This window comes from Gallus gallus, chromosome 1, assembly GCF_016699485.2.
Source record: "Gallus gallus isolate bGalGal1 chromosome 1, bGalGal1.mat.broiler.GRCg7b, whole genome shotgun sequence".
Classification (NCBI taxonomy): domain Eukaryota; kingdom Metazoa; phylum Chordata; class Aves; order Galliformes; family Phasianidae; genus Gallus; species Gallus gallus.
In genome coordinates this window covers 89867335-89894042 of record NC_052532.1, presented here as the reverse complement: position 1 = coordinate 89894042, position 26708 = coordinate 89867335, and the positions used below count along the sequence as shown (strand labels likewise).

Below are 26708 nucleotides of genomic sequence, written 5' to 3'. Positions count from 1 at the left end.
CACAGCAGACTCCCTGAAGCTCGTTTCTCAAAGTTCCTTTTTAAATTAAATTAATTCCTTTATTTTAAATGATAACTAAGCTCAAACAAAGCCATATTCAAGGGAAGCAGAAAAATGAGTAATTAAGGACAACTTTCTAAACTTCTCCCTAATTTAAACTAATCAAAGTGGGGAAAAATTGAGGAGCTATCCCTAACAAAGATTGAAAGTTTAAATAATTTATGCAGGTAGTAACTGAAGACTCCTGACCTTACAAAGCTGATGCATTCAAGGATGCCTTTGTATGAGCCTGACATCATTTAATATCACAAACAGATCAGATTTCTTCCAGAGCAGACACAACAGATATTCTTTAAATATTTACATTGCTATGTATAAGAGCACCTGAGAATAGCTTCTCCACAAGACTAGTGCGTAAGGAACAGAGAAGCTCCTTAAGAAGAGAACAAGATGATTGCAGGTATTCCAAATATAAAAACCAGGCTCTGAACAACCATAAAAGCCTCCAAGAAAACACACGCCATGGAATACAGTGCCTAGACTAACAAGCAAGTACCCAACAAAGTTAATCTTGAGAACATTACGACACAAATTCATTTCCAGGACATGAGCGTCACCACTGAACAAATCCCTTCCCACATCATTTTATACATGCTGTCCAGCTTTACAAATTCTAACAAAACTGTAGTAAAGACATTGCTCACAATATTCAACTAACATCGTGTTCTGCTACTTTGCAGATATGTATAGCTCATTAACAGCACACATGTTGCTCCAGCTATAACATCTGTTAGTTTGAACTCTTTGAATGAATTGAGATGAAGCAAAACCAACAAGCCCACAAGCTCAGAAATTGATAAAACTGTAGAGTTAAACTATAACAACACTTAGGTAGCAAGTCAGCATAAGCATCAGGGACAAAAGCTGTGAAAGATTCAACTTTTAGGTAAGAGAACATAAAGAGTTACCACAGAAACTAAGAAAACCATAATAAATAACTGCTTTAACCCTTGCAATTCTAGATTAAGATCAAGAGCTACTTAGCAGCCCATATGTAATGTGATCCAAAGTACCAAGTACCAGCAAGGACAAAGCTCAAAATCATCTGATTAATGGATTCCTCTATTTCCACATCAAAGTATCTTTTAGCTACTTCACTGTCAAGAGTTTTCATGAAGCATTCTGCCCCTGGTAGAGAATTTTTCATTGTAATATCAATCCTTCACCTTCCTTAAAGAATAACTAAGCAAAGCATTAAAAGCTTACCCTTCCTAGCAAGTTTAACTATTTCCTGCTACACTGTTCCTTAGAATCGTTTGAGTTGGAAGGGATCCTTAAAGGCCATCTGGTCCAACTCTGCTGCAATAAACAGGGACACCTACAGCTCAATCAGGTTGCTCAGAGCCTGGTGCAGCCTCCCCTGAATGTCTCCAAGGATGGGGCATCCACCACCTCTCTGGGCAACCTGCTCCCTAACTACCTTTACCATAAAAAGCTTCCTTCTTAAATCCAATCTAAATTTCCTTTAGTCTGAAACTACTCCCCCTTGTCCTAAAGGGAGTAAAAAAAGGGAGCCAAAGCATACTCTCTTCTTTCTCATAATCCCCCTTCAGATACTGAAAGACTGCTGTCAGGTCTCCTTGTCTGACTTGTTTGAATTTTATCAATAAAAACAAAGAGCTCTAGTTAAGTTGCATTATGTTCTGAACAGCCAGCCAAGCAATTGAGCAGTGATGGAGGCATACTTCACCCAAGTCTGAATACCATCATTTCAGCCAAAACTTCAGTGCAGTCAACAGGTACACACAGTAGAAGCAGGAACAGCGTTGGGTTTGCTGGTGCCTTTGGGTCACGTAACATGACTTTGGGTCACATCACACCTGGCTTGCTCAGTAGCTCTTGATCTTAATCTAAAGTGACAAGAGTTAATGCAGTAAGCTATTTTGTTTCTGCAAGACCGAAGCATGTAAGTATTTGTATAAGTACACAGCTGAGATCATCACATAAAGAACTACTACAGAACGAGCAGTCCGAGCCCTACCTCGTTTCTTCTCAAAGAGCAGGCAGCCCTAAGACATACTGAAATCTTTCGAGGCATCTCCCTCTGCCCGTCTCCTCTGCTGCAAGAGCACACTTTTGTTTTTAAAGCGACCCTTTAGAGGAAACCCCCTCCCCTCAACTACAAGCCTCACTCACTCCGAAGCCGCCGCTGCGGACGCACACCGGACGATATACGTCCCAATCGGGTCTCAAAGGCCCTCCCAGCCCCACGCTTACCAGCGACCCAGGCGCGGCGGTGCGGCCTAAGCGGGCCGGGCGGGACGCTGAGCTGCTGCGGGGGCGGCTGCAGTCCGCCCCGCCGCGCCGGGGTCACGTGCCCCACAGCCCGCTAACGCCAGGCCGCCCATTGGTGGAAGCCCCCATCGGTAGGGACGCGTAACCAGGCCGGTAACCCCTGGTTACCGCCAACGGGCGGGGAAAAAGGACAAAATTCTCAGAGACGGAGAAGCGCGGAGGAGGGCAGAGCCGCGTCGGGGAGGAGAGGCAGGCCGGAGGTCGGCCAATAGGAGCGCGACGCTCCGCACCGCTCGCGGCGGGTCGGCCGATCAGCGGCGAAGAGGTGCCGCCAGCTCTCTGTGCCTCGTCCCCCGTGCGGGAGGACCCGAACGCGGGCGGCCGGGTGGCGATGTGCCCTTCGGCGCGGGGGACGCTCGGCCCGCTCCCACCGGGAAGAAGCCCCGCCGCCCGGCGGCTCCCGGCGATGCGTCCCGCGGAGCCCGCCCGCCGCGCTCCCCAAGCCGGGCGCGGACAGCGATCGTCGCCGCGGCGCTGCCCCCGGCGCCCTGCTGACGCTCGGGCCGGGCACGGCCGTCGGCCTCGGCCCAGCCTCCCCCCCCCGCCCCGCTGCCCCTCCCTCCCGCCCCCAGAGGCTCGCCCGGCCCCGCCGCTCCGCAGAGTAGCCGTCGCGCAGTCCCGGCGCCGTGCCCGCTCCCCGCCGCCCGCCGGCAGCGATGAGGCCGCGGGGCGGGCGGTGCGTGCCGCTGCTCGCCGGCCTGGCGGTGGCCCTCGCCCTGGCGGAGGCTGCGACCTGTGAGTGGGGCGGGGGGCGCGGGCTGAGGGGGGGAAGGCTGCCCCGAGCGACGGGGCCCTCCCGGCTGGGGGCCGTGCGCTCGGAGTCGCGGTCCGCGGTTACGGCGGGGGCTGCAGAGCTGCTCTGGAGCGGGTGGTGAGCAAAATCCAGCGCTGGGGCTCAAGGAGAACCTCTCCTCACCTAAAGCTTGGTCCTCTTACATACGGTTGTGTATCTGGGGCAACCAGAATTAGGGCTCAAAGCAAGCCTGCTTCTGACGTGTCTTACTAATGATTAAACGGGCAGAAGACAAAACTAATGTTTACTAATCAGACTTGTGTTTGAATGGCAGGGATTCAGGCTAGGAGGAGAACAGTATGGAAAGATGAAAGTTCATTTTAGAAATTAGGTTTGAACTGGTCCTAAAAATAGGCTTTCTCCTGCTTTTGTAACACTTTCATAGCATCGTTTGAGTTGAATGGGACCCTTAAAGGCCATCTAGTCCATCTCCCCTGCAATGAACAGGGGCACCCACAGCTAGATCAGGGTGCTCGGAGCCCCCCAAGCCTCACCTTCAGTGTCTACAGGGATGGGACATCCACCACCTCTCTGGGCAACGTATTACAGTGCCTCACCACCCTTGCTGTAAAACACTTTTTCCTTATATCCAATCTAAATCTCCCCTCTTCGTTTGAAACCGTTTACCTTTGTCCCATCACAACAGACCCTGATAAAGACTTTGTTCCCTTCTTTCTTATAGCCTCCCTCCAGGTACTGCATTTATATACTTTATTTCAAAGTTTTATTCCAAAAGTAATGCTTCCTACTTATTTATATGAAAATGACAACACATACAAAGAGCATAGTAATGCTATTTGATAGAACAAATTCTCAGCTACAAAACACTCTTTCTCAACATGAGCACCACCATTAGCTATGCATTTTCACCAGTGATGAACATGAACCTGCGTGCCCCACTTTTAAACATCCACACCAGTAGAGGTGACCCACTGTCACTTTGCCCACTGCTGAAATGCACCACCTACTAGCTGATATCCAGTTTGGTCTCCCTAAACATTCAGCAAGTGTTGATGAATGCTAGTGGGTGCCCTTTTTCCCACAGGGAGGAATTCAGAGACACACTTTTGCTTTGTACACACTTCCATGTCAGATGCCATTTTGTCGGACTGCCCGTCTGTTGCCATCTGTTGCGCAGCAACAACATGTGATGGAATATTGGTGGGATGGTTCAGCCTCTACTGCCATAGCACCAACATCCGCCTTTGATGTCATGGGCCAACGTAATAAAATAGGAGCAGGCCTCACTGTCCTTTTTTACACAAATGGCTAATCTGTAATAACATGCAGCAGCCAGCAGTACTGGACTAATTGCAAGCTTTATAAATGTATATGTTGTGCAGCATAAGTGCGTATAAGTTTTGGGCAAAACAGAGAACAGACAAACATTAGCAGTTAGTTGGCTTTAATTTGTTGGTTGCATAAAGCTTATGTCACTGCTGTGCATTTCTAAAGACTCTAGGAATTATGGAGCTGACTGCAATACAACAGCTGTACAAATAAGGCAATTCCACTATCCAGTCTCATCAGTTTTAGTTTTTATTCATTGTATTGGGTCTGTGAAGTTCCTGTGACAGCAGTAGGCTACAGCAGGTTTCCACAACCAGGGTATTTGATAAGCAGCTCTAAGCTGTGCTTAACTAGCCCACTTAAGGCAGGTTTGTGGCTGTCTGTGCACTACAAATTAGCTTTAAGGAACCACTCAGTCTTATCCCCTCATTATTTTTTTCTTCTTTATCAAGAGTATTGCTTTTAAACATACATGTGATAACTAGACACTACACTGTGTCTGTGCAGAGCAACAGGTTGAAAGTGTAGCCAGGATTTCCAAGAGCCTTCAGTGATGTTTAAATAAAATACGCTGAGTTCCTTAAGGGTTAACTATTGGTTTGGCAGGGTCAGGAGTTCACTGGAGTTTCCTGTAATCAAACTGGCAGCAACAGCAGGGAGGATTTTTTTTTTCTCCTAATAAAAGTCCTGTCATGGTCCTTGTAAGGAAAAAACAGTTAAGTAAATATACTTACAGTTAAGTAAATATACTACTAAGTCTGTACATGTGAATTGAAAAATTTTCAATAAAAATACGAAATTTTCACTAAGACATCTTATTTAAACTCAAAAGCTTAAAGAAGTATAAATGGAGCCTAAACTGCTGTATTGTAGAAGAATATGCCCATTTCCACTACCCCACTGTATTCAAAACAGGTAGTGTTATATCTGGTGTCACGTCCTCCAAAACGCTGTACTTACTTGGAATTTTATTGCATGTTATTTATTGAAAAAGTGTGTTGAAATGAGAATGATGGTCAAAACAAGAACGTTTAAAGTCAGCTGTGAATTAGGCCTCATCTTCACCACAGAAGCCTCTGCCGCAAAGCTGTATCAGCAAGCTAACACTGGTGCTAACCATAAACAAAATTGGCAAGACTTTTTCTGCTTGTACACTTACTTAGTTTTTCATGGTAGCCTACACCAATGAAAGCTCTTTTTTATCAGCATAATCATATATATATGAGTTTTGTGCTTCTCAAGATGTTCCAGCAGAGCTTTGTACTGAAGTCCTGGCCTTATTTCTGTTGTGGATCAGTCTTCACCTTACAGAGATCTTTCCAGTCTCCATTATGACTAACTCATAGATCATGTATGTAAGAAGAAATGAATCCTCCAAAACCAGGCTGACGCCTACTCAAATACTCAGAACAGGGCACAAGCTAGCTGTCCTCTCCTTGCATTTCTGAGCAACTTGCTGGTTGCTTGCTGAGATAAGGATGTGCTTCTAAGCTTTGGAGGTATGCTGTAGTAGATCTGCCTTCTCAGAAAATCTTATCTATTGCCGTACCATAGGGATTAATCTTATCAAATACACCAAAGAAATCAATTTGAAGCTACAGTCTTATTCTGCATCGAATACTTTTAGGATGCTGTAACAGAAAGGTTTCATCAGGTCACTGTCCGTGTTGAAGCGCTCCAGAGTGCTCCAGCTGTGTTTGCCATCACTTGATTGAGAGCTTTGTGTTTAGGGTGCTATGGTTTTAAGTTACATCTGTCACTTGAAAGCCATTCTGCCTTCAAGTTCTGTACATCATTAGCTGTTCTTCCTAAAAAACCTTTTAAGTTTTTCCTCTCTTCTTGGTGCTGTGGGAGGCCATTCTCTGACAGTTGGCTGCTGGCATATCTCATAAAGGTATTCTGGGTTTGATGTATTACAAGCTCATAAACAGCACTGAATTGACTATATCTGCTTAAATTGATCTTCGCAGACTAGTGATGAATATTTCTGTACACTGTACCTCATTTGCACAATAGGTACCACGACCCTCCCACAGTTATGCTAGTCAGACAGGTTACATGTGTAAAAGCTGGTAAAAGAAGGGAAGGTGCAGAAGTGCCATGCTGTCTAGTTAGAATCTGTCAGCCATGCTCTTTAGCCCTAGGAGCTGGAGTTCTTCCTATTATGCTCTTCTATTTTTCTCTTAATCACAAGGTATATCCAAAAATAAAATCAACGAGGCAGTCTAATTTAGTCTCTTTCCCCATAATATCGTGTGCTCTGCAAAGAACGCTGGACCAAATGGATATCTTTCTATTGTAATACAATTTCACAACTCATTTCTTCACCGATTGTCTAAGTGTCAATAAAATAGCAATAATAAGATATGTGAAAATTAGGAGTGACTCACAACACAGTCAGTTTGAAATACAAAAGTTAAGTAGGATTAAGTAGGATTTACCTGTCAAATGTGAATGTAGTTTCAGGTTGTTGGCCTTGTTATTTTTTGGAATGTCATGATCTTTTACTTTGTGATTTCTTTGTGATTCTGAAAAACTAAAATGACTGTGTGTTAATTACATATAACGGGTAGCCTGATTTCTATAAGACACATTTTTGATCACGTATATAGGATCAGAATATTTACTTCTAGGTCAAGGAAACAGGTAATAGAAAAGGCTTGAGAGCATTTTTTTATTTATCAGTCACATATCTCACTTACAACATTGTAGCTTGACAAAAAAGACTGAATATAACATTTAAGTTACGCTTGAGGCACAGCATTGCATAAGCTTTTTGTGGTGACTTGGCATTTTTTTGGTCAGAAACAGCTAGAACATGTACCAAGAACAGAATCCTGGAATGTTCGTGCCTATGCTAAATCATAGGAAACAGCCACTTCATGAGTAATCACTTAATTCAGATGTTTGCAAGGGAGTCTTATATTTGTCTCATATTTCAGCAGTTAAAAATAAATAACTGAGCTCCTCTGTTTCTACCAAGTTTTATCCCACCAGTATGCCTCTGAGTTCCTGGCGAGGAAACGTCGAGCAAATTCTTTTATGGAAGAAAGTAAGAAGGGAAATTTAGAAAGAGAGTGTGTTGAAGAATTATGCAACAAGGAAGAAGCCAGAGAAATCTTTGAGAATAATCCTGAAACTGTAAGTATGTGATGAATATCTGTGAGATAAATGGTAGTTCTTTGCAGTGGGATTCTAGAAGTACATGGAATTCACATTGCAAAGCTTAAAAAAAGAAACAACCCAAACCTTGCAGACCAAGAACTGGGCTGAAAGTCTCCTGTGTATAGAACCAATTAATACGAAATGACATATAAGCAAAGGGAATAGTTGAGTAGATATTATTTTGATTTCTGGTATGGATCACCAGTTTTAGACCACAGTTGTCTGCGAGCGTTCCATGTGGGGAAAGCCTGTTAGCTTCAATTAAAATTTTACACAGAGAATGTGTGGCAGTGCAAGTCTTCTAATGAAGAGATTGAACGTATTACTATGAGCTTTCTTCGTAGTGGAGATAACTCCACTTCCTCAGCTCATTCCCACTGCACATTATTTAGCGTTAGGAATATTGTATTTAGCTTCATCCTATAAAGGGGTTATTACATACAAAATATATGTGATTAAAATGAATTCTTGTTTCGTCAGCCATGTATTAGTTCTATGTTCTGTCTTTGATAACACTGCATATATTTGCAGATACTGTTGGTTAATATTTAAGTAAAAAAATTAAATTGTTTCAGTAATCAGTTGTTTATAAAAAAACTATATTTTAATAAGACTTCACTTTATTTGGAATGAACTTCTAGGGTTTTTTTGTTTGTTTGTTTGTTTTAATTTTTACTTTTTTATTTCCCTTCTTTACCTGAAGATAAAAGGAGGCTTCTCTGTCTCTAGTGGTAATATTGGGCAAGATCCTCCCATCCTAAGAGAAATTTTTCAGATTTTCATTTTGACCTGCAATTTATTATCACATCCAATACACTTCAATTGCCTTCACTTTAAAATTGTCAAATTCAGTGCAGAATCTTAACGTTCTCTCCACTGAGTCCTGTGTTACAAAATAATCTGCTATCTTACTCTAAATAATAGAATATATGCCAAGTTTTATAAGTATCATTAAGAATCCAAGTGATTTTCTTTTTTGCTTCTTTTATAGTTATGAGACAAATATATTTTAGAACTTATTCAGTGTATTTTGCTGTAATTGTGTCTACCTTCAGTTTTTCTTACCCTTTGTTTTTCTTTTCTTTGTGCAGGAGTATTTTTATCCCAAGTATTTAAGTAAGTACAAGAAACCTGAGCAACTCTACCACGTCATTCACTACCCTTCCTATTTGGATAATGCTAGTTTTGTTACTTTGCCCACAGCACTAGGTGATTTCCATGCTGATTATAATGCATAGTAGCTCTTTGGCAGTTTGTTGTGCTTAGATCCTAGCAAAGGCACTAAGACGGTTGGTCTGTGATCAGCTGTCCTTAATACACCCAGACAAGTTTTCTAATTCAAACTGTGAGAAGCGAGTCTTCGAAGATGCCATGCATAAGCTGTTGTAATTTCAGTCTAAATGAGTGTTTGTATCTTATGTGTGGATTTGCATTTGCAGGCTGCCTTGCCTCCTATCGAGCAGGAGTTTTCAGGGTTCCTACAGTTACTCCAGATTCTCCTGCTAACCTGAGGGTGTGTGTCAGTGGTAAGTACTACTGCTAGATGCTTTACCTGCTGCACTCACACTTGAACACACACACACATGCACAGGTAGGAAACAGTTGTTCTTGGCAGAAAAATACACAAATCTCTATTTAACTCTAGCAAACAATCATCTGGGAAAAGAGATTGACGAGAAATTTAGGTGAGAGCATTTGCAGAGTGACTGTTTTTAATTTTTATAAAGCATAGCAGGAAAGAAACAAACTGCAAAGTGGAAGGCAGACTTTTTTCCAGAAGCATAGAAGTGTGTGCTGTGTCAGCTCACCAATGTTCCCTAGTATGGCCTCAATACTCTGCCATGGCTGTAGTAACTATACTTGACTCTGCCCTTCAAGCAGATCCTGATTGGTGAATTGAGCAAAGAGACCACCTGGTAAATTTGCCTTTGTGCTACTCTTTGGCCCATGGTTACACTGTAGCCCTTTGTGAAGGGTGTAATACCACCAACTGAAAAATTCAAACAACAGCTAGAAGATCTAGTTGTTTACTTCAGATACAAGAAGGCCACAAAGTAAAGAGTTTGTGATGCTGCTCAAATATGTAGTTTTCTATGCCCGTACATTCATAATTCCAGTATGAACTGTATTTTTTTTTTGTAGTAAATTCACAGGAAACATCTGTAGCTCATTCCCTACTTGTCCTTGTAGAAATCTCTCTCTAAACTTCTTAAACTTTTACAGCCTAGATGCATCAGAGAAATTTTCTTAATCATCTGTCCCTGTTTTTGTCACTGAAAGCAAAAGAAGGTGAGAAAAATCCTTAATAATGACACTATACGTGGTCATGGATGAACATATTTTCCAGATCACTTAGCCAGCGTGCCTGCTATCACGAACTAAAATGTACTTCCATTCATGTCACCCTTTCTCACTCATTAGAGGCTCTGGGAAGAAAGAATTTAGCAGAGTTGTGTGAATGTACAGTGTTTCTGTATTATCCAGTGAAAACAACTAATTAACTTTGCTGTTACTGTATCTCTCCATTTGGATTCACAATATTGAAGAAAAACGTGTTACTGTTGGTCAATCAAAAGGAAAAAGGACAAGTTAAGAGAGTTAGCATAAACTTTGTGAGTGTTTCAAAGGCTTGACTGTTCAAAGGACTTTATGCAGAGCATTTCTGAAAAGGAGATACTGCTGAGAAAGCAGGATAATTAATTCCCATTGAGACTATGGCTTCTTTTTTAAATGTATTTTCATTGACTCATACATCTTATGATACTGAATATCGAGTATTTTTTCATTTTAAAAGTTTTGTGTTTATTTACATAGTTATCCAAATTGTTTTGATAGCGTCAAAATGAAAAATCCAATTTTCCTAATGAGAAAAAAAAATAATTATAACAATTACTTTAGAACTATACAGTAACTAGTGTGAATCTCAAGATGGGAAATAAAAGAGTAAAAATAACAGTGCAAACAGAATTTAAAAATAGCTTGAAGTTCCTAAACATAAGTATCACATAACTGCATGCTTAACTGCTTTTGAAAATAAATGCTTAAAAAATCCCAACATTTACACTTATCCAGCTCTCCACGGCACATCTTCTGGATACCAAAGACTTAAAGTGGGAGAGGATAGAGGTACCAGCGTATGTTTCTTGCCGCCAATCTTTTCACTGAATGCTGAGTAGATCTTGTGATATTTAGTTGTTGTCACACATGTTTCTCAGAAAGATTTGCTGAATAGAAAGTCAGAAGGTGCCCCAGAATGGGAAAAGAGGAACATTAGGCCTGCTTTTGGAACAGGTACCTGCTATATTACTTCCCTTCTGTGGCATCTGAGTCATTCATTTGCAGGCATAACCTCTTTGTCCATCCATCCTATCCATCCTGCCTTGTCTTTCTCCTCTAACATATTCCACCAGCTCACCATTTTTTTTTTAATTCATTATCTTCCCCAGTTCTCTTCCCACTTATTTACTTAATTCACCTCATTCCATCTATGTATATTTTGCACTGACAACATAACCCATCTTCTCTGAGATCAGACTCACTCACACGCCTTCACCACTTTCTGCTCAGAAACATTTATACTCAGTTTTTTTCTGCAGTTTCACACTTCAAGGGTATCTTCCACATCTGTCATTTATAAAATGCTTTGCTTGTTCCAAGCCTAGTTCACACACTTGTTTCTTGACCTACACAAGCAGAAATTAGTAAGCAAGAGAAAAAAGTGTAGGTAGTTATACAACTTACCTTTGGAAATAGCTGTGACAGAATCATACGTCAGCCCCATTGTTTTTATTTCTTCTTTGCAATGTCTTCTGGCAATCTTACCTGAAACTGGAGTCCTGTGGTCTGCAACATGAGTATTAAGTGCCATACAGTAGTTATTCTAGAGATGCTGTATGGTTTTGGAGCTTGGCTGGCCTGTGAGGTTTGGGATTTGCTTGTAGCAGAATTTAAATATTAAGTAAATTTAATTGACAAATATACTAACAGTTTTTTTAAAATCTTTCTTACAGGACTTATTTAATTGCATGAGTCAATGAAAATACATTTGAAAAAGAAGTCATAGTCTTAATGGGAATAATTACTCTTTTGTGGGGCTCAGCATTAAGAAATCCAGTGAGGTCTTTGGCACAGAATCACAGCAAGTTTCAGTCTGCAGGATTACTTGCCTTTCCATGCACTTTTTTCTTTTCTTTTAATTATTATTTTTTTTTAATCTGAGCATCCCAAAATCCTCTCTTCATTCTACCTGTTCTTTTAGAATACCCTTTTTTCATATATATTTTTTCTTTTTAGAAAACATGCCTTGAGACAACGTCCTAAAACTGTACAAGAACGTAATTTTTAAGAAGAAACAATATATTTGTGACTTCTATGGGTTTGGTGATAAATAATCCATAAAAGCAATGACAGGCTCAAGAGAAGAAAATATAAGGACACTTTTACTGATAAAAACTATGAAAATACTGGAAAAAGTTTAAAGAATTTATGTATTCGGGGCATAGCAGAAAGATAGTGAGCTTTGTTTTCTCTGTTCCAAGTCTGTATTTTCAACCTTGCTTCCTGAAGTCTTGCCAGCACGCGTAAAGAATTTCCAGTTGTTTTTTCCAGTGTAAAATTCTGCTGGTTTTTTTTTCTTTTTTTCATCTAAGTTCATATTTGTGACAGGTGACAATATTTAACACTGACATATCCAGTCTACACACAGGGTTTGCGCAGCCAAAACACACTGAGGTGTAAGTCTCTCTGTGAACACAATACAGTGCCTCAAGTGGAGAAACTGAGCTTTTGACTTTTATTCTGGAGTACTTGTTGTTCTTGAAAATTTGTAATTTCTACTGAAATTTTTGTCAACATGATGAGAAAGAGTATTATTTTTAAAAAAGTTAAATAAGCCATTAAAATTTTAAAAAAATAATAATAATATTAAGACTTTGTTTGGTCACAGTCTGCAAGGATTATCATGGTTTATTGAATCACTTGTTTTCTAGTTGTTTTCTGTCTGATGAAGAATACTTTGGATTTTTTTCACTTGCAGATTCTGGCTAACAGAATTAATGGCAAGAGTTTTGTATCGATATTTGATTTTATTAATCAAGCCTCTCCCTATTTTATCAAAGGTAAAAGGTACCTGTGGAAGACAAAAGGAAAGATTAAGCTGATCCTTGAGGGAAATATCCTCAAATAACAAGTACTTCTAATGTTTTCATCCTGCAGAAATTTCAAACCAGTGTAGCCCTCTGCCATGTCATAGAGATGGATATAAGGAATGCATAGATGGACAAGCCAAATATACATGCATCTGTAAACCAGGATGGCAAGGAGAGAATTGTGAAGAAGGTATAATCTCTAATCTCATTACAATATTAGTTCTTAGGAACACGGGTATAGTTCTGCTAGTGCTGAATAGTATCAGATCTTGAAGTATACCTAAATGCACACACCTGTCAATGGTTGTTTTTCCATGAGCAATGACTTTGATTTTGTTTTCCTTCTAGATATAAATGAATGTGAAGACATCAATGGAGGTTGTAGCCAACGCTGTTCTAATTTGCCTGGAAGCTATCGTTGTTTATGTGAGGATGGCTACTTCATGCATTCAAATAAACGAGATTGCAGAGGTAGGAAGTGAGGCTTAAGGAGAGTATCATTACTTAACAATCCATTGCCTATCGACTATAGGGGAAATAATTTAGCCAAGTAGTTCCATAAATGCTCTAAATCAGCAGAAGCTTGCATTGCCACTGGAAGATGCAGGCCTGCTTCAACCAGGCTGCTCATCCTACCTCCTACCTTGCACTGCTATCATCATTTGTTCAACTGTTTAGTGAACAAGATCAAGGAATGAAGGTGTTGAACCAACTAAGGTTCAAAAAAAGTTTTAGTCACTAACCAGTTTCATATGTCCTTTAAGCTTGTTGAAATAGAAACATAGAGTGTTGCAACCAGCTAACATTGTTATCATGCAAATCTTATCTGGCAAATACTGGCTTAGGCTGAGTCACTCCGAATTTGCTATCTTCTTTTGGGAGTTTGTATGTTTGTTAGAGAATAAACTATTAATGAATCTGAAAATGCTGTACATGAAGAGAAAGATTTGTCTTTCACTCAGTCAGCATAATTTTTTCCCCATACATGAAGGTCAGTTGTCAATTCATTACTGACCATGACCTATGCATTTCATTCCACTCCAGATAAAGTCGATATATTAAAATAATGAGCAAATCTTACTTAAAAAAAAAAAAAGCAACCTCTCTTCATTTTCACATCACATATTTTATTCGTGAACCATGCCAACCATTTCAGATAATGTTAAATAATTCAAGAGGCCAGACCTAAGGGTTGTCTGCCACTGTTTCTTCCTTTAGTCTATATACATTTGTGAATTAATAACGTCTCTGGAAATACTTGAGGGGGGGGGGGGGGAAGAGTTTGCTGTTATGTCAAATAGGGAAGACAGGTAAGATGCTTAGAATCTCTGCAGTTCTTGGAATGATGCTGAAAAAATCTTTTAAAAAAAGATATTGAAGCTAAAAAAAAATAACTTACTTTAGCAATTTGGACCAATGACGTAACTGACTCTTTGCAAAGGTTTTATTGTTCCACAGTGCTTGGCTTAAAAAGAACAAGTTATTTTTCGTGAGCTGACACTAGAATCAATGAGTAGCAGACAAAGTGAAAAATAACCAAGCAACTAAAAGAAAAAAATCTCAAAAAATTTCTTAGTGAAGATTATTATTAGACTGAGATATTTCTTCTGGAGTTCTACTCTATTTTCAGTAGTGACATAAGTACAGATCTGGGTGTTGATCATTCAAAAGCCATCAGACTGGCAAATAACTTGAAAACTAATCAAAGTACTAGCTAGGGCATTTAAAAACTGGATTTAAGTGTTTAATTACATCCAACTTTAAAATTATACACCAATTTAAAGTGTAGGAATTAAAAGGAATTTAAAGTGCACAAGATAACTCTCAAAAAGAAGCCTGTATTTTGGACAGCTGTGACTTTAAAAATGTTTTGAATCCTCCCAGGCAGGTAACAGAATCTGTTCTCCCCAGTGCAGTGCCATTTCCACAGCTACTACAAAACTACGGGGAAAACTATAATGATCCTTGCACATACAGGTGGGATTGGATATTTTTACAGGGATTGGATATTTTTCTATCTACAAGACATGTAGTTAGATTTATACTATATGTTGTATTCAGCTGTCACATTGACAGTGAAAATTAGGAAACACAGAAGATAAACACTGAGATGATTTGAGGGATGGAGAGACAGGGAGCAACTGGAACATCTGTCAGCATAGCCAATTAAAAGCAGATTGTGACGTGTAAGAAATGGATAGGAATATTTCTTGTCTTTCTGGATATTTTATAAAATGATGGGATATTATCATGCAGTGTAGCTTAGCTTATAGGAAATCCACAGACTATTTCTCTTATTGCATTCCTAGATACGCGTCTCTTTTCCTGTTATCCACTAAACACATGAGAAGATTTTAAAGGCAGACAGGCAGAGACTTCATTTTTCACTGGGAGTATGCAGAAATGCCTTTCAGGAACCTCTGGAAGTCTTTACTCCTATAGTAATAGACTGCTATAAAAGCATACAAAACATAACTAGCAAGAGACAGTTTGCCAGCCTCACTGAGTTCTTACAGTTTTGGACAGAGTTAAGAAAAAATGGTATGCAAAAGAGTGACTTATTTTTAATAATTTGTTTATATTTCTAGATATAAATGAATGTGCATTACATCCAAACATCTGTGGGACAGCTGTCTGTAAGAATACCCTGGGAAAATATGAATGTGAATGTGCAGAAGGCTACAAATACAATTCAACTTCCAAGAGCTGTGAAGGTAGGACTTCCCTTCCTCCTTCCTTCCCTTTCATCTTCCCCCCACTTCTTTCTATTTTTGAATCTACTGCTACACAAACTCCAGCATCTCTTATATGATATATTGATTACTATGGAATGACCCACTTGTTTGTTCTTTCAGGGGTTCAAGCCGTACTGCAGGCATTGTGCAGTTTCAATGACTTGCTCTGAGGTCTTAGAGGATCACAGTATATTCTTGTGTGTCCTGCTGTAATGCTAGATGATTTTGTCAGTTCATGGGACATTACCTGTCCCACTGTAAAGAGGACTTTCTGTCCAAGCTCTCAAACCAACTAACAAGTTTCTTCTGGATAACTTGGAGCAATGCATTTATCATCTGGACATTACTAGTGTGTCTTGTATCCTGTTTCTAAGCACCATTATAGTTGTGAAGATAGAATATTTCACATTTATCAGTTTAATATATGCATCTAACTTGAGAGAGGTTATAGGAAAAGCAATTAAAACTATTTATTCGTCAGTTCCTTACCAGTTGAGGCAGAAATATTTATAAGAAGAAATGAAAACAAAACTTAATCTATTGGTACCAAAAAGCTAAAGTTTTTCTTTATCCATATAATAGGCTGTTTAGGTTTATTTAGCCCTCCTGGCCAGGGACCGAGTCTTTCTTTATAGGCCTTTACATTTAAATTACATTAAAGAGCTTTTCACTGGGGTCAGTGAAATTTAACATTAAATTCAATTGTCTAATCCCTCCTTGAGGTCTGTAGTTATGTTGGAAACTAACAGCATAAGAGTGAATTAATCTCCATTCTGGGCTGGATGTGACAACATGACAGTTGTGTAAAGTACCCAACATTTAAAATGAAAAATACTTTTCTACGTCCAGAAAAAGAATTGTAGGAAAAATAATGACCTACATCAAGAGACACTTTTCTCTTTCCTGAAGTGTAAAGGCAGAAGAAAGAAACACAAGACAAATTTCTGTAACAATTACAACAAAGTTGAAAAGTATTGATAACTTGTGGTAAAATGGCAAGAAGCCACTCTTCCAAAACCATCATAAAATATTAACTTTTTCATGCATTGAAAGTATTTGCAAACTTGTCCTACAATGTATTTCACTCTGTTCAAGTTTCTGCTCAGTACACATATCACAAATTCAATTTCAGTTGTAAAGGAGGGATATGAGCTTTTAGAGTTTTACTATGAAGGGAAAATTTCTGCCACATACAAAAAATAACATCAGTGATCGATTTTTATTTGAAATGCTAATTCTATTTTTTTTGCTCAAAAGGACACAAAAGAAGTTTGTTGCTGGTTATGAATCTTTTGCTCCATGCAGCATTCTTGTGACAAAGTTTTTCATGGTGGCAATGATTACATATTCAGACATCTGCTTTTTATCCAGTTACCACAGGACTAAATTTTACTGACAGTTTTATGCCCCTTTTTGATCTACATGCACTGGAATGAGAAAGAACTCACAGTAGTTTATCTAATTGTCAACCCTTTCACTATTCTCTTCAGATATGTGGGTTGCATCAAAATGAATTTAATACAGAGATCCCATAAGGTTGCAAGATGAGAACACAAAAACAGCTAAAATTTAACTCCTGTATGGAACACAGTGCTGATAATAAGCTTTTAGACATAGTTATAATGGCATTAAATTGAGTCACCAAATGCTGTCTAAGGACAGGATGATGTAGAGAGACAGAAATGTAGCCTTTCAGAAAGACTAAATGGCGTTAGTTTTTTGCTCATATTGCATGTAGGTGGTCAAATCCAATTGCTAGAAAAATCAGGATTGAGTTCATTTATACACACTTATACTGGTGATGACTGTTGCCATAACAAGGAATAGATTTTTTTTCCACCAGTTCCTAAGAGAATTTTGCTACGGTTCCTTATTCCCACCTTTTGTAAGACACTATCAGAGGATGAAATCTTTACACAATCCAGTCTTTTTCAATAGAAATCATACCATTTTAGATACAAATTTATATTCTTCTCATCTCATGTTGAAACCATATTTTAAAATATTATCTAATTTTTTTTGCATGCTTATCTTCATATTATTTTTCCTTCTCTGAATGGGGAACTTCTCCTACAGAAGTGAATGAGCCAGTTAATCAAATGGAACACAGTATTTCTGCCTTTCAGATATTAGTCTTCCCTAGCACCTGTTCTGAAAATCTGAGACAAGGAATAAGGCTTTCCCCTTCCCTCATGAATTGTTTAACACACACAAAACCCTGCTTATCCACATTCATGCTCTAGGGAAATTACTATGTTTCTCTAGCAGTAAGTAGAACAGCTCTCTTCTACCACATGGTTTGCAACTCCTTCATGGCTGATTTTGTATCTTAGCAACTCAGCAAAAGCAACTTATTCAATCTTCCACTGAAAGCAGCTATATGAACCCAGGATGCTGCAACAGATCCATGGGTTTGTCTGAGGAGCTTCTGATGACTATCTTATGATCTGGGACTGTCATTTGAACAGATCTGTGGGAAGCTCTTGAAATAGCTCAAACAAGCATGCAAAAACGTTGAATACAACTTGGAAGAAGAAAAGGATAATTTTAAAGCGATAAAAAAAGCCTCCAAAAAACCTAATCCTCTCCTGACTCAGCACTTCCGTAACAGGACAATTAGCTCTGCATGGAGAGATTCTGCTTTTTGGACTGATAAGGGATTCCAGAACAGCTGATGCAGAAGGTGACTTTCGTAACTATGCATGCTACCTCCCCTCTCTGGAGGGAGACCTTACCCATGAGCATTAGGTTAATTTTGGCAATGGAAATTTACACTCCCCAAGACTAGTGCAAGTCTCTCAGTAATTGATTTAATGATAGAAATTCATCTGTCAAGCAGTGTGCAATAAGCTTTCATAATAGCTTCATAAGCTTATGTTTGTCTGCAGGCTCTGGGCCCGAGGAATGCATTCAAAATGAACTACTGCTTTCAGAGAATTCAATACTCTGATTTACTCTATTGCTACTGGCTAGCCAGTGCTTATAGTTTTATTTTTTGTACTGGCTGGTGTTCACGTGCTGGAAGGAGTAAAGAATCTTCCACAGGGAACAATGCCTCCTAAAGTGTCTCTACAGACTCATGCTCCTCTGGAAGGCCTTGAGAAGAGTTGCTTCTCAGAGTCTCTCTACTTCCATTCCTCTCAGGAGATGTTGAATTTTGTGTTTCCTTTCATATCTTCACTGCAAAGCAGGCTGTAGGGTTTTTTTTTCCTTCTCTTCTCCATATGCTCAGGCCTAGGTAGATTTCTCACCCTCTTCTGATCCTCAAGTGATCATAATGAGAATGAAATTTGCTTTCCAAAGCAAGCAGATAGGAAAATGTAGATAAAGCATTCGTCTTACCCACTGCATAGTATGTCTAGGTTCTGTTTGGAATTTGTCATTGCCTCATTTATATGTTTGATAAAATTAGAAAAAACAACCAGCAATAGGACCAGCTTGACATTGTAATCAATGGGTTTGTTATCTTAGTTTTAAATAGACATGAGATTGCCAGTCACTGGAAATTATTAGGAAATGACTTTCACAGCAGAACCCCTTTTACCAAGCTGAGCTTGCAATCTATTGGGATAGACAACAGCCATCAAGACCATAAATAGTTTAATGATTTCCAACTGAAAAGGAGTATTTATGCCAAATGAAGGAGAAGCGATCTAACTGTAGGTGAAGGAAATGGAAGGGTCGAATTTCAGTTCCGCATCAGCAAAATACTTCTTAACAACTGACTGAATTCTGCTGCATGAATAGTTTGAGACGCTTTTCTCTGAGGCATATGTGGAAATAAGTATGAATAAGGCTCCAAACTAAATTCTTAAGTATTGGAACCCACCCTCATATCTTACTTGCCTAAATACTACAGGTGACAAAGGCCAAAATGAACGAAATAGGAATCAGTCCATGAGCAGAACGTTTGTAATTTACAGTTGCAGGAGTTTGCTTGTATGTACATACATACGTACATTCAGAGTAACACATTTTAATAGGACAGCTTTCTCAAATCCAAGCAATGAAAATTCTTAACACTGGCAAATGTTCTCTGAAGACTGTAATTTCAGGCAGTCACAAGTGAATTTACATAGTCATTATATAAGACTAATTCAAGTTGTGATGCTGCAACACAAAAGCATCTGCAAAATGCTATGTCAGATCAATTCATAGCAACATCCCGTACTATATTTCTGTATTAACAACTTCTTTTATTTACTTACTTTACTTACTGAGATTTTGGATTTGTAAGGCATTTGAAGAGATTTGAAGAGAGAAGGAGAAGTCACCTATGCAACATTTTTCTGCAGCTATGTACCTTAGATCAATTAGAACTTGAACAGTCCAAAAACCCCTAGTCATCAACTGACCAGTTATATCTTAGGAACTATCATCTGATATGTATCAAACCTTTCACCAAAACAGGAAAGCAGTGTCAACAACAGATTTCTGTATTGCATCCTATGCCTCTTGGTAGCCAAGTCCACGAGACTTGATATGCTCCTAGCATGCAATGCAGTCATATTTAAACTCACTAAGCTAATAGATGTTGTCTGAAACTTAGTTATCTGTAAGATTGTTGTACGTTATTTTAACAGATATTTTGCTTTGAAATGATTTTGGTCTTATGTGAATAAAACATGTTCCTTTACCACATAGTTGCCATATATACTTCTAATACTCAAAATTTTGATTATATCCATAGGAAAAGGAAGAAGTCCAACTCAGAATAGCATTTCTACCATAACAGTAGTGATTTAACAGTAGTGATATTGAGGTCTCTTGTGCTAATGCAACCACCTTGCATCTCAACTTCTTACTGCCTCACAAATCAGACCAGATTTTCCCCAGCTCTGATAAGTGCAAGGCCCTTATCAGATTGCTAGGTTTTATACATCCATCAGCTAATTCTGTATTCAAAATTTTACACAGGAAACAGCCATTAGCATCAGTTTAGCTTAGAAGTAGTCACCTGTTGGATTCATTTTATGCTGGAGAACTCATCTTGTCTATCATCCCATTAATTTAACATTTGTTTTCAGTCTGTTCAATGAAAAATCTTAATAACTCTTGCTGTACACTTCCATCTCTTCTAGATATTGATGAATGTGCTGAAAATACTTGTGCTCAACTCTGTGTAAACTCTCCAGGAAGTTATAGCTGCTATTGTGATGGCAAGAAGGGGTTCAAGCTCTCCAAGGACATGAAGAATTGTGAGGTAAAACTGCACTGTGTAAAATTCCATGTAGAAAATCACAAAGTTGGATATCTGTTGGTGACAGGAGAAGTTAGCTTCAAGAAAATAAGAGGCTATTTGAGAACCAATCCAAAATTGCTGGTGACTTTGAGCTAAGGTTTGACTCACAAAGCAGACCCCGTAAAGCATTTGGATGCCATTCAGTTCGTGCATACTCATTTACACAAACCTTGTCAAAAGAAGCTAGCCTTAGCTTTCTTTATTTTCTTTATAGCCTTTATTTTCTGCTGCCTCAAAATAAGCCCCAGCTTTCTCCTATCATACAGACAATTCCTGTTCAGCTTACTCAGGGCCAGAATATTCCATATGTCCACATGTTTCCAGGTTTTCCTCAGACTGCACAAAAGTTTTCACTCACTCTTGCGGAATTACTGAAAGATCCTGTTTGGATCAAAAAAAAAAAACCAAAAAACAAAAGCTGGATTGTTTTCCACAGTTTTCATCTGCAATAGCTTAAGAAAAAGGATGTAGTAATACTTGCCAATGGAAGAGCCTCTCACAGCCAAAATGGACTGTTGTTGCTCAGTTAGAAAATTTACACTTATTAGTAGCAGAAAATTTTGAACTCTGGGAAATCTCAGTACGAGGCTTTTCCTGTGAATCGTTCTCTATATGTTTTGAAAAATTCATGCAGGCTGAGACTTGTTTTATGAGGTGAGTGCAGATAACTGCCAACAATAAACAAAAAAGCAACAACACCTCTAACACAGTGCAGCAAAACTGGGTGTAAGCCACAGGAATGAGATCTGGCACAAGTGCTAGCATGTATTTATTAAAACATGTTTGTACTTGCTGAAATTTAATATCTGAACAACACTGGGAGTCACTACATTTCTTTTTCCCTTTTCATCAAAGGAGAAGAGTATCTTCTAGCTTCAATACAGCTGTTCAAAAGTGATTATCTGTTTATTTGGAAACTAGTTTCGGGCCTTGAAATTGAAAACAATAGTTTAATCAGTTGAAAATACATGCAGTCCAAAGACTAGTTATACTGGCAACTGTGAAATGGAATAGCCATAAATTAAGCACACCTGTACATGTAATGAAACTACTGTGTCATGAATGCACTAGAGTTTGGTAAGTGTATTCAGCTGTTTACCAAATAAACATCTTGAGAACAGTAAAGCCCTTCACACATATTCTTGTCGCTTCTATTCTATAGGACTGCTACACTGCCATCATATAAAAGATACACAAGACGTGTTTTGAGGGATAACTTCATAGCAAATTGATTTTTAGGCTCCTACTAGTCAATGTATCAGTGCTCTAAAGTACATTCTTCAAATCTTCCCACCTTTCCTCAATGCAGAACTTACTCCCTCTACCAGAAGACATTCTAAGTGCTTTACTTTCAGGAGAAAACTGAACATATTACTTTACTTATAACATCATAGTTCCAGAATACAAAGAAGCCAACAATGCCTGGAAAGGATAGTTTACATTTGTTTGCTCATTATTTTACTAGTTTAAATCTGCACCCCCTGTAATTCCTATGTGCAGAAGCCTGTTTAAAAGTTTAGGTAGCTGAATATCTGAAAAAAATAAGTGACATTGGTTTTTTTGTTGATTTTGATTTTTCTCTCCTCATTGGAGCTGCAGCTGTCTGACTGTGATTACTCATATTTGACTTTGGCTAGAGTACTGGGATTATTCCCAGCTCTGCATACTGTTAAAGGACTTTTAGTTCCCACAAATGCATAGAACTCCTCTTTTACACTTTTCCTGAGAGTATTCCATCTCAGGACCTTCCTGATCCTATTAACAGTTCTCTGAAATATTAATTCAGTGCTGTTCTAGCAGGAAGTGTGTTGTTGATTGCATCAACAACCCCTTTCAGAACTCAAATAAGATAACTATATTCAGTGAACAGACAGACAGAATTATTTTGTACCAATCTGTTACTGTATTTACCTGTAAATTGCTTCTTTTTATTCCAGGTAAATTATTCTACTTGTACTGGAGGTTGTTCAGCTATGAATAGTTGTATATCGGTATTGATAAAGAGAGGGTGATCTTTATTTATTTATTTTGAAATCTACACTCAAGTCACAGCTCTGGCCTCCTTCCCTTCTAACACCTGATCAGGTTTAGATTCCACACAGCTTTAATAATGGAATTTGGCTGGACTCTAGCAGATGGATGCCATAGGTCCCTGGTGACAGAAAAGGACATGATGGAAGATGAGAATTCTTGATTAAAATAATGAATATTTAAATAGTTGCAGTCCACCAGAACTTTTTCACCCTAAACGATCCTTCAACAGCTTAAATAAATGGACATTTATAGAATCATAGAATTATTAAGGTTGGGAAAAACCTAAGATAATCTACTCGAACCTTTCACCTACCACCAATATTGCTCACTAAACTATGTTCTTTAATACATGTCTATGCATTTCTTGAACACCACCAGGGACAGTGACTCAACCAGTGACACAGTGACACCACCCTGGGCAGCCCATTCCAGTGCATGACCACTCTTTCAGAGAAGTTTTTCCTAAAATCCAGCCTGAACATCTCCTGGTGCAACTTGAGGCCATTCGAAACAAACAAAAAACAAACAAACAAACAAACAAAAAAGAGCCATCAATTTATGTACAGATATTCAAGCTTAAAAAAAGTTAGTGAAGTCATCCATTGCTTAAACAAACAACAACAAAAAGGATCCTAACAGGAAACATAATATAAGTTGCTTAATTGAATTTCACAATACAATGTTAACAGCTTTTTTCTTTTCTATTACTTTCAGTCTGTTCCTGTGTGTATCCCACTGAACCTAGAAAGGAATTATGAGCTGCTTTACCTGGCAGAGCATTTTACAGGGATTTATGTTCTGTACTTAAAGTTTAAATTGCCAAATGTCACCAGGTAAGCATTTGCTATTGATAAAAGTATGCCTGGAAATCACAGACATTTGTTTCCCTTAATTTTCTGAGGATGTAGAGTGGACTGCATGCATAAGTAAGTTCTATCACCTTCTACTCATGGGTTAGGATACCCTTATATGGAGAATGGATTAACTCAGGTTCCTGCATGTGCACTCACTTAAGGGAGCATGGAGTCATTTAAAAGTGGACAGGCAAGAGTAATGTGCCTGGAGTTGTTTCACAGCATCTCTTAATGATTGTACTGTGTCCTTGAGACACCTCATCCTATATATACACAGCAACTGTCTGATGTGGCAAAACTAAAAGGCCAGCAATTTTCTTCCAGACACCTCAGAAGCAGGTAGAGCCAGTAGCAGCTGAGTCCCATACAGGAAACTGCAGAGCTAGGGCAGATGTGAACCACTGGCATTCAGATGTGACCATATCTATGAGTAAATAAGCTGGAGTCTTCCAGCCATTACAGTCCTAGCTACTAATGCTGTCGGGTGGAAAGAGGTGTATGAACTGGGAGAAAGAGTTCAAAGAGATCGAGACTTGAGTGTGCTAGAAAAGGAAGATGACTGAGGGCATAAGTATAATAGGCACCAGGTCCTATTGGTTTGTGCACAAGAGAGAAAAAAAAATTGTTGCATATTTGTGACAGAAGCTTACTCTTCCCTTGAAATAAAGAGCAGGGGTTAGGAAATACTGGAGACAGTGACAGAGACACAGGGAGTCAATTAGAATCCTCAAATAAAATTCAGATATTATAGGAGAAAGAGTTAGTTTAAAGCTTCCATTCTCATATATGGCAATGGCTTTAAGCTTGTTGCTGCTACTTCAACAAAGCCAGGCTAGGGCTGCCCCAACACTGTGCTTCCTTTCTCAGTTTTCTGAGGAGCCTGATAAAGCACAATACCTTGTCTATATCACCACCTACATGATTTCCTTTAGTGCTGTCAGAGCAATTGACAAAGATAGCGACCTCTGTATTACTCTTGGACTTCTTCATAGTGGCAGTCAAAATTACAGTGTTTCTTGACTTCCTGAACAATTTCAGAGTAACAGCAGCAACACCTGTTAAGCTGGTAATCCCCAGAGCCTCAGAACCATACAGAAGGACATAAATATCAAGAACTTTTTCCTCTGCCATTTTTCCAAGTTGACCTGGCAGTAATGCTTTCCTGGAAGATCTTTCTAAGAAGATAAATGTTTGAAGCTATCTTAGTACTGTCTGCATAAATACAGAATGCTTTTTTGTGGGTCTGCGCAAGAGACTGACATCTAGTGGACAAAGAACAAGACTGGGAATTAAAATGACCCAAGTTCTCAATTATGTCTCTCGTTTGTTTTGCTGTCTTCAGCAAATCCTTATTTCTGTATGCTTTATTTTCCCCTCTCATCCTTAATCTGTTTTATCTAGCCCAGAAGTTCTGGGAGGTGAGAACTGTTTCTCACTATGTTTATACTCTCTCTCTTTCCCACTCTAGCCTGTCCTATATATGTAAATTGTAATTTTGCTACGTGTGTGTTCAGCTGCCAAGACACAGGTAACAAATCCTCAAATTAGAGAGAAACGTGTAAAAGACAACACAGCAAACTGCTAAGTTATAATTGTTGTAGGACAGCACTTGGCAACCCCATTTAACTAAATTACAGTGTAAATCACTTATTTTTCCCTACATCATATGCAATACAAAAGGGATACTGCCTCTATCTTCTTAATAAACAGGACGTGATATCCTTTCACATTCAAAGCTCATATGAGATTAGGTAACTGAACAAAAGCTTTTTCAAGTCCTACCTCCAGGAATTAGTTGCTAAACTTTTCCCTGGATTTAGATAAACAATGTTAGATTCTGCCTTTATCCAATAGGATGCAAATATCACAAATGCTCAGAAACAGAATTACCAAAAGGTGACTATATTAACTTTTTCTTACCCTACTAATAGGTTTTCCTAGGTTCTTCAGTACTTCAGGATTCCTGTCTTAATAAAAAGATTCTTCTTCATAATTCAGATTTTCAGCAGAATTTGATTTCCGGACATACGATTCAGAGGGAATTATACTATATGCAGAATCCTTTGACAATACAGCATGGATCTTGCTTGCTCTTCGTGATGGAAAGATTGAAATTCAGTTCAAGAATGAATTTGGAACAAAAGTTACCAGTGGAGGAAAAGCCATTAATGATGGCCTGTGGCATATTGTAAGTTGGAGTTACCTCTCTTTCCCTTCCTTTAATCCCCTAATGGAACTATACCATATGCAGAATCTAAGCAACAATTCTGGAGGTTTAAAGTGATGCTCCCAAATCACAGATTTAAAAAAAATAACCAAGAAATGTGCAGGGATGCTCTTCCTCTGGGAATTTGTGGCACCCGTTTATCATCATTGATAAAGAGAGAATTAACACCAGCTATCAACGTAGAGTCTTAGAATCATAGAATTGCTCAGGTTGGAAAAGACGTTAAAGATCATCGAGTGCAACCACAACCTAACCATACTGCCCTAACTCTAACAACCCTCTGCTAAACCATGTCCCTGAGCACCACATCCAAATGGTTTTTAAATACATCCAGGGATGGTGACTCAACCGCCTCCCTGGGCAGCCTATTCCAGTGCTTAACAACCTTTTCTGTAAAGAAGTTTTTCCTGATATCCAACCTAAACTTACCCTGGTGCAACTTGAGGCCATTTCTCTTCATCCTGTCACCTGTCACCAGTGAGAAGAGACCAACCCCGCTCTCGCTGTAATCACCTTTCATATATTGGAAGAGAGCAATAAGGTCACCCCTCAGCCTCCTTTTCCCCAGACTGGACAGCCCCAGTTCCCTCAGTCACTCCTCGTAGGAATTCTTCTTTGTAATCATGAAAAAGGAAGCAGTAGATTATTAGAAAGTGTGATTGCAGGGTGAACTGCACAATAATAAGACACTTTGCCTAATTTACTTTCAGTAAACCAGAAATCCAGCTTGTTCTTCAAGCTTGCACACCTAAGATAAAAGGCCTCGCTGAGTTATACCATCTGTAATTGACACCATATTGTTAATACAAACTTGTTTTTAGAGAGTGAGACAAGAGAACCTAGAATTCTGCATAGACTTGTTTCAG

The 26708-nt window shown here is 38.9% G+C and overlaps 2 protein-coding genes across 18 annotated transcripts in view; one reads left to right on the top strand and one right to left on the bottom strand.

Annotated features, from left to right (window-relative positions):
* ARL13B (ADP ribosylation factor like GTPase 13B) overlaps window positions 1-2372 on the bottom strand; it is a 49169-nt gene extending 46797 nt beyond the window's left edge. For 7 of the 17 annotated variants that reach the window (XR_005861272.2, XR_005861278.2, XM_416642.8 and 4 more), the window contains exon 1: window positions 2278-2372. The gene's annotated coding sequence lies outside the window, so the exon portion shown is untranslated. Of the gene's footprint in view, window positions 1-1745; window positions 1911-2041; window positions 2121-2196 lie in introns of all 17 variants that reach the window. The other 10 variants (XM_004938309.5, XM_046901772.1, XM_040703542.2 and 7 more) reach the window with 8 other exon arrangements.
* A 581-nt stretch (window positions 2373-2953) lies between these two features.
* The window catches only part of PROS1 (protein S (alpha)), a 32643-nt gene continuing 8888 nt past the window's right edge, over window positions 2954-26708 (top strand). The window contains exons 1-10 of the mRNA XM_416641.8: window positions 2954-3090; window positions 7422-7579; window positions 8695-8719; window positions 9043-9129; window positions 12818-12940; window positions 13099-13221; window positions 15339-15464; window positions 20567-20688; window positions 23476-23594; window positions 25614-25803. Of these exons, the coding sequence (XP_416641.3) occupies window positions 3012-3090; window positions 7422-7579; window positions 8695-8719; window positions 9043-9129; window positions 12818-12940; window positions 13099-13221; window positions 15339-15464; window positions 20567-20688; window positions 23476-23594; window positions 25614-25803 (1152 nt within the window). The 5' untranslated portion in view covers window positions 2954-3011. The remainder of the gene's footprint in view (window positions 3091-7421; window positions 7580-8694; window positions 8720-9042; window positions 9130-12817; window positions 12941-13098; window positions 13222-15338; window positions 15465-20566; window positions 20689-23475; window positions 23595-25613; window positions 25804-26708) is intronic.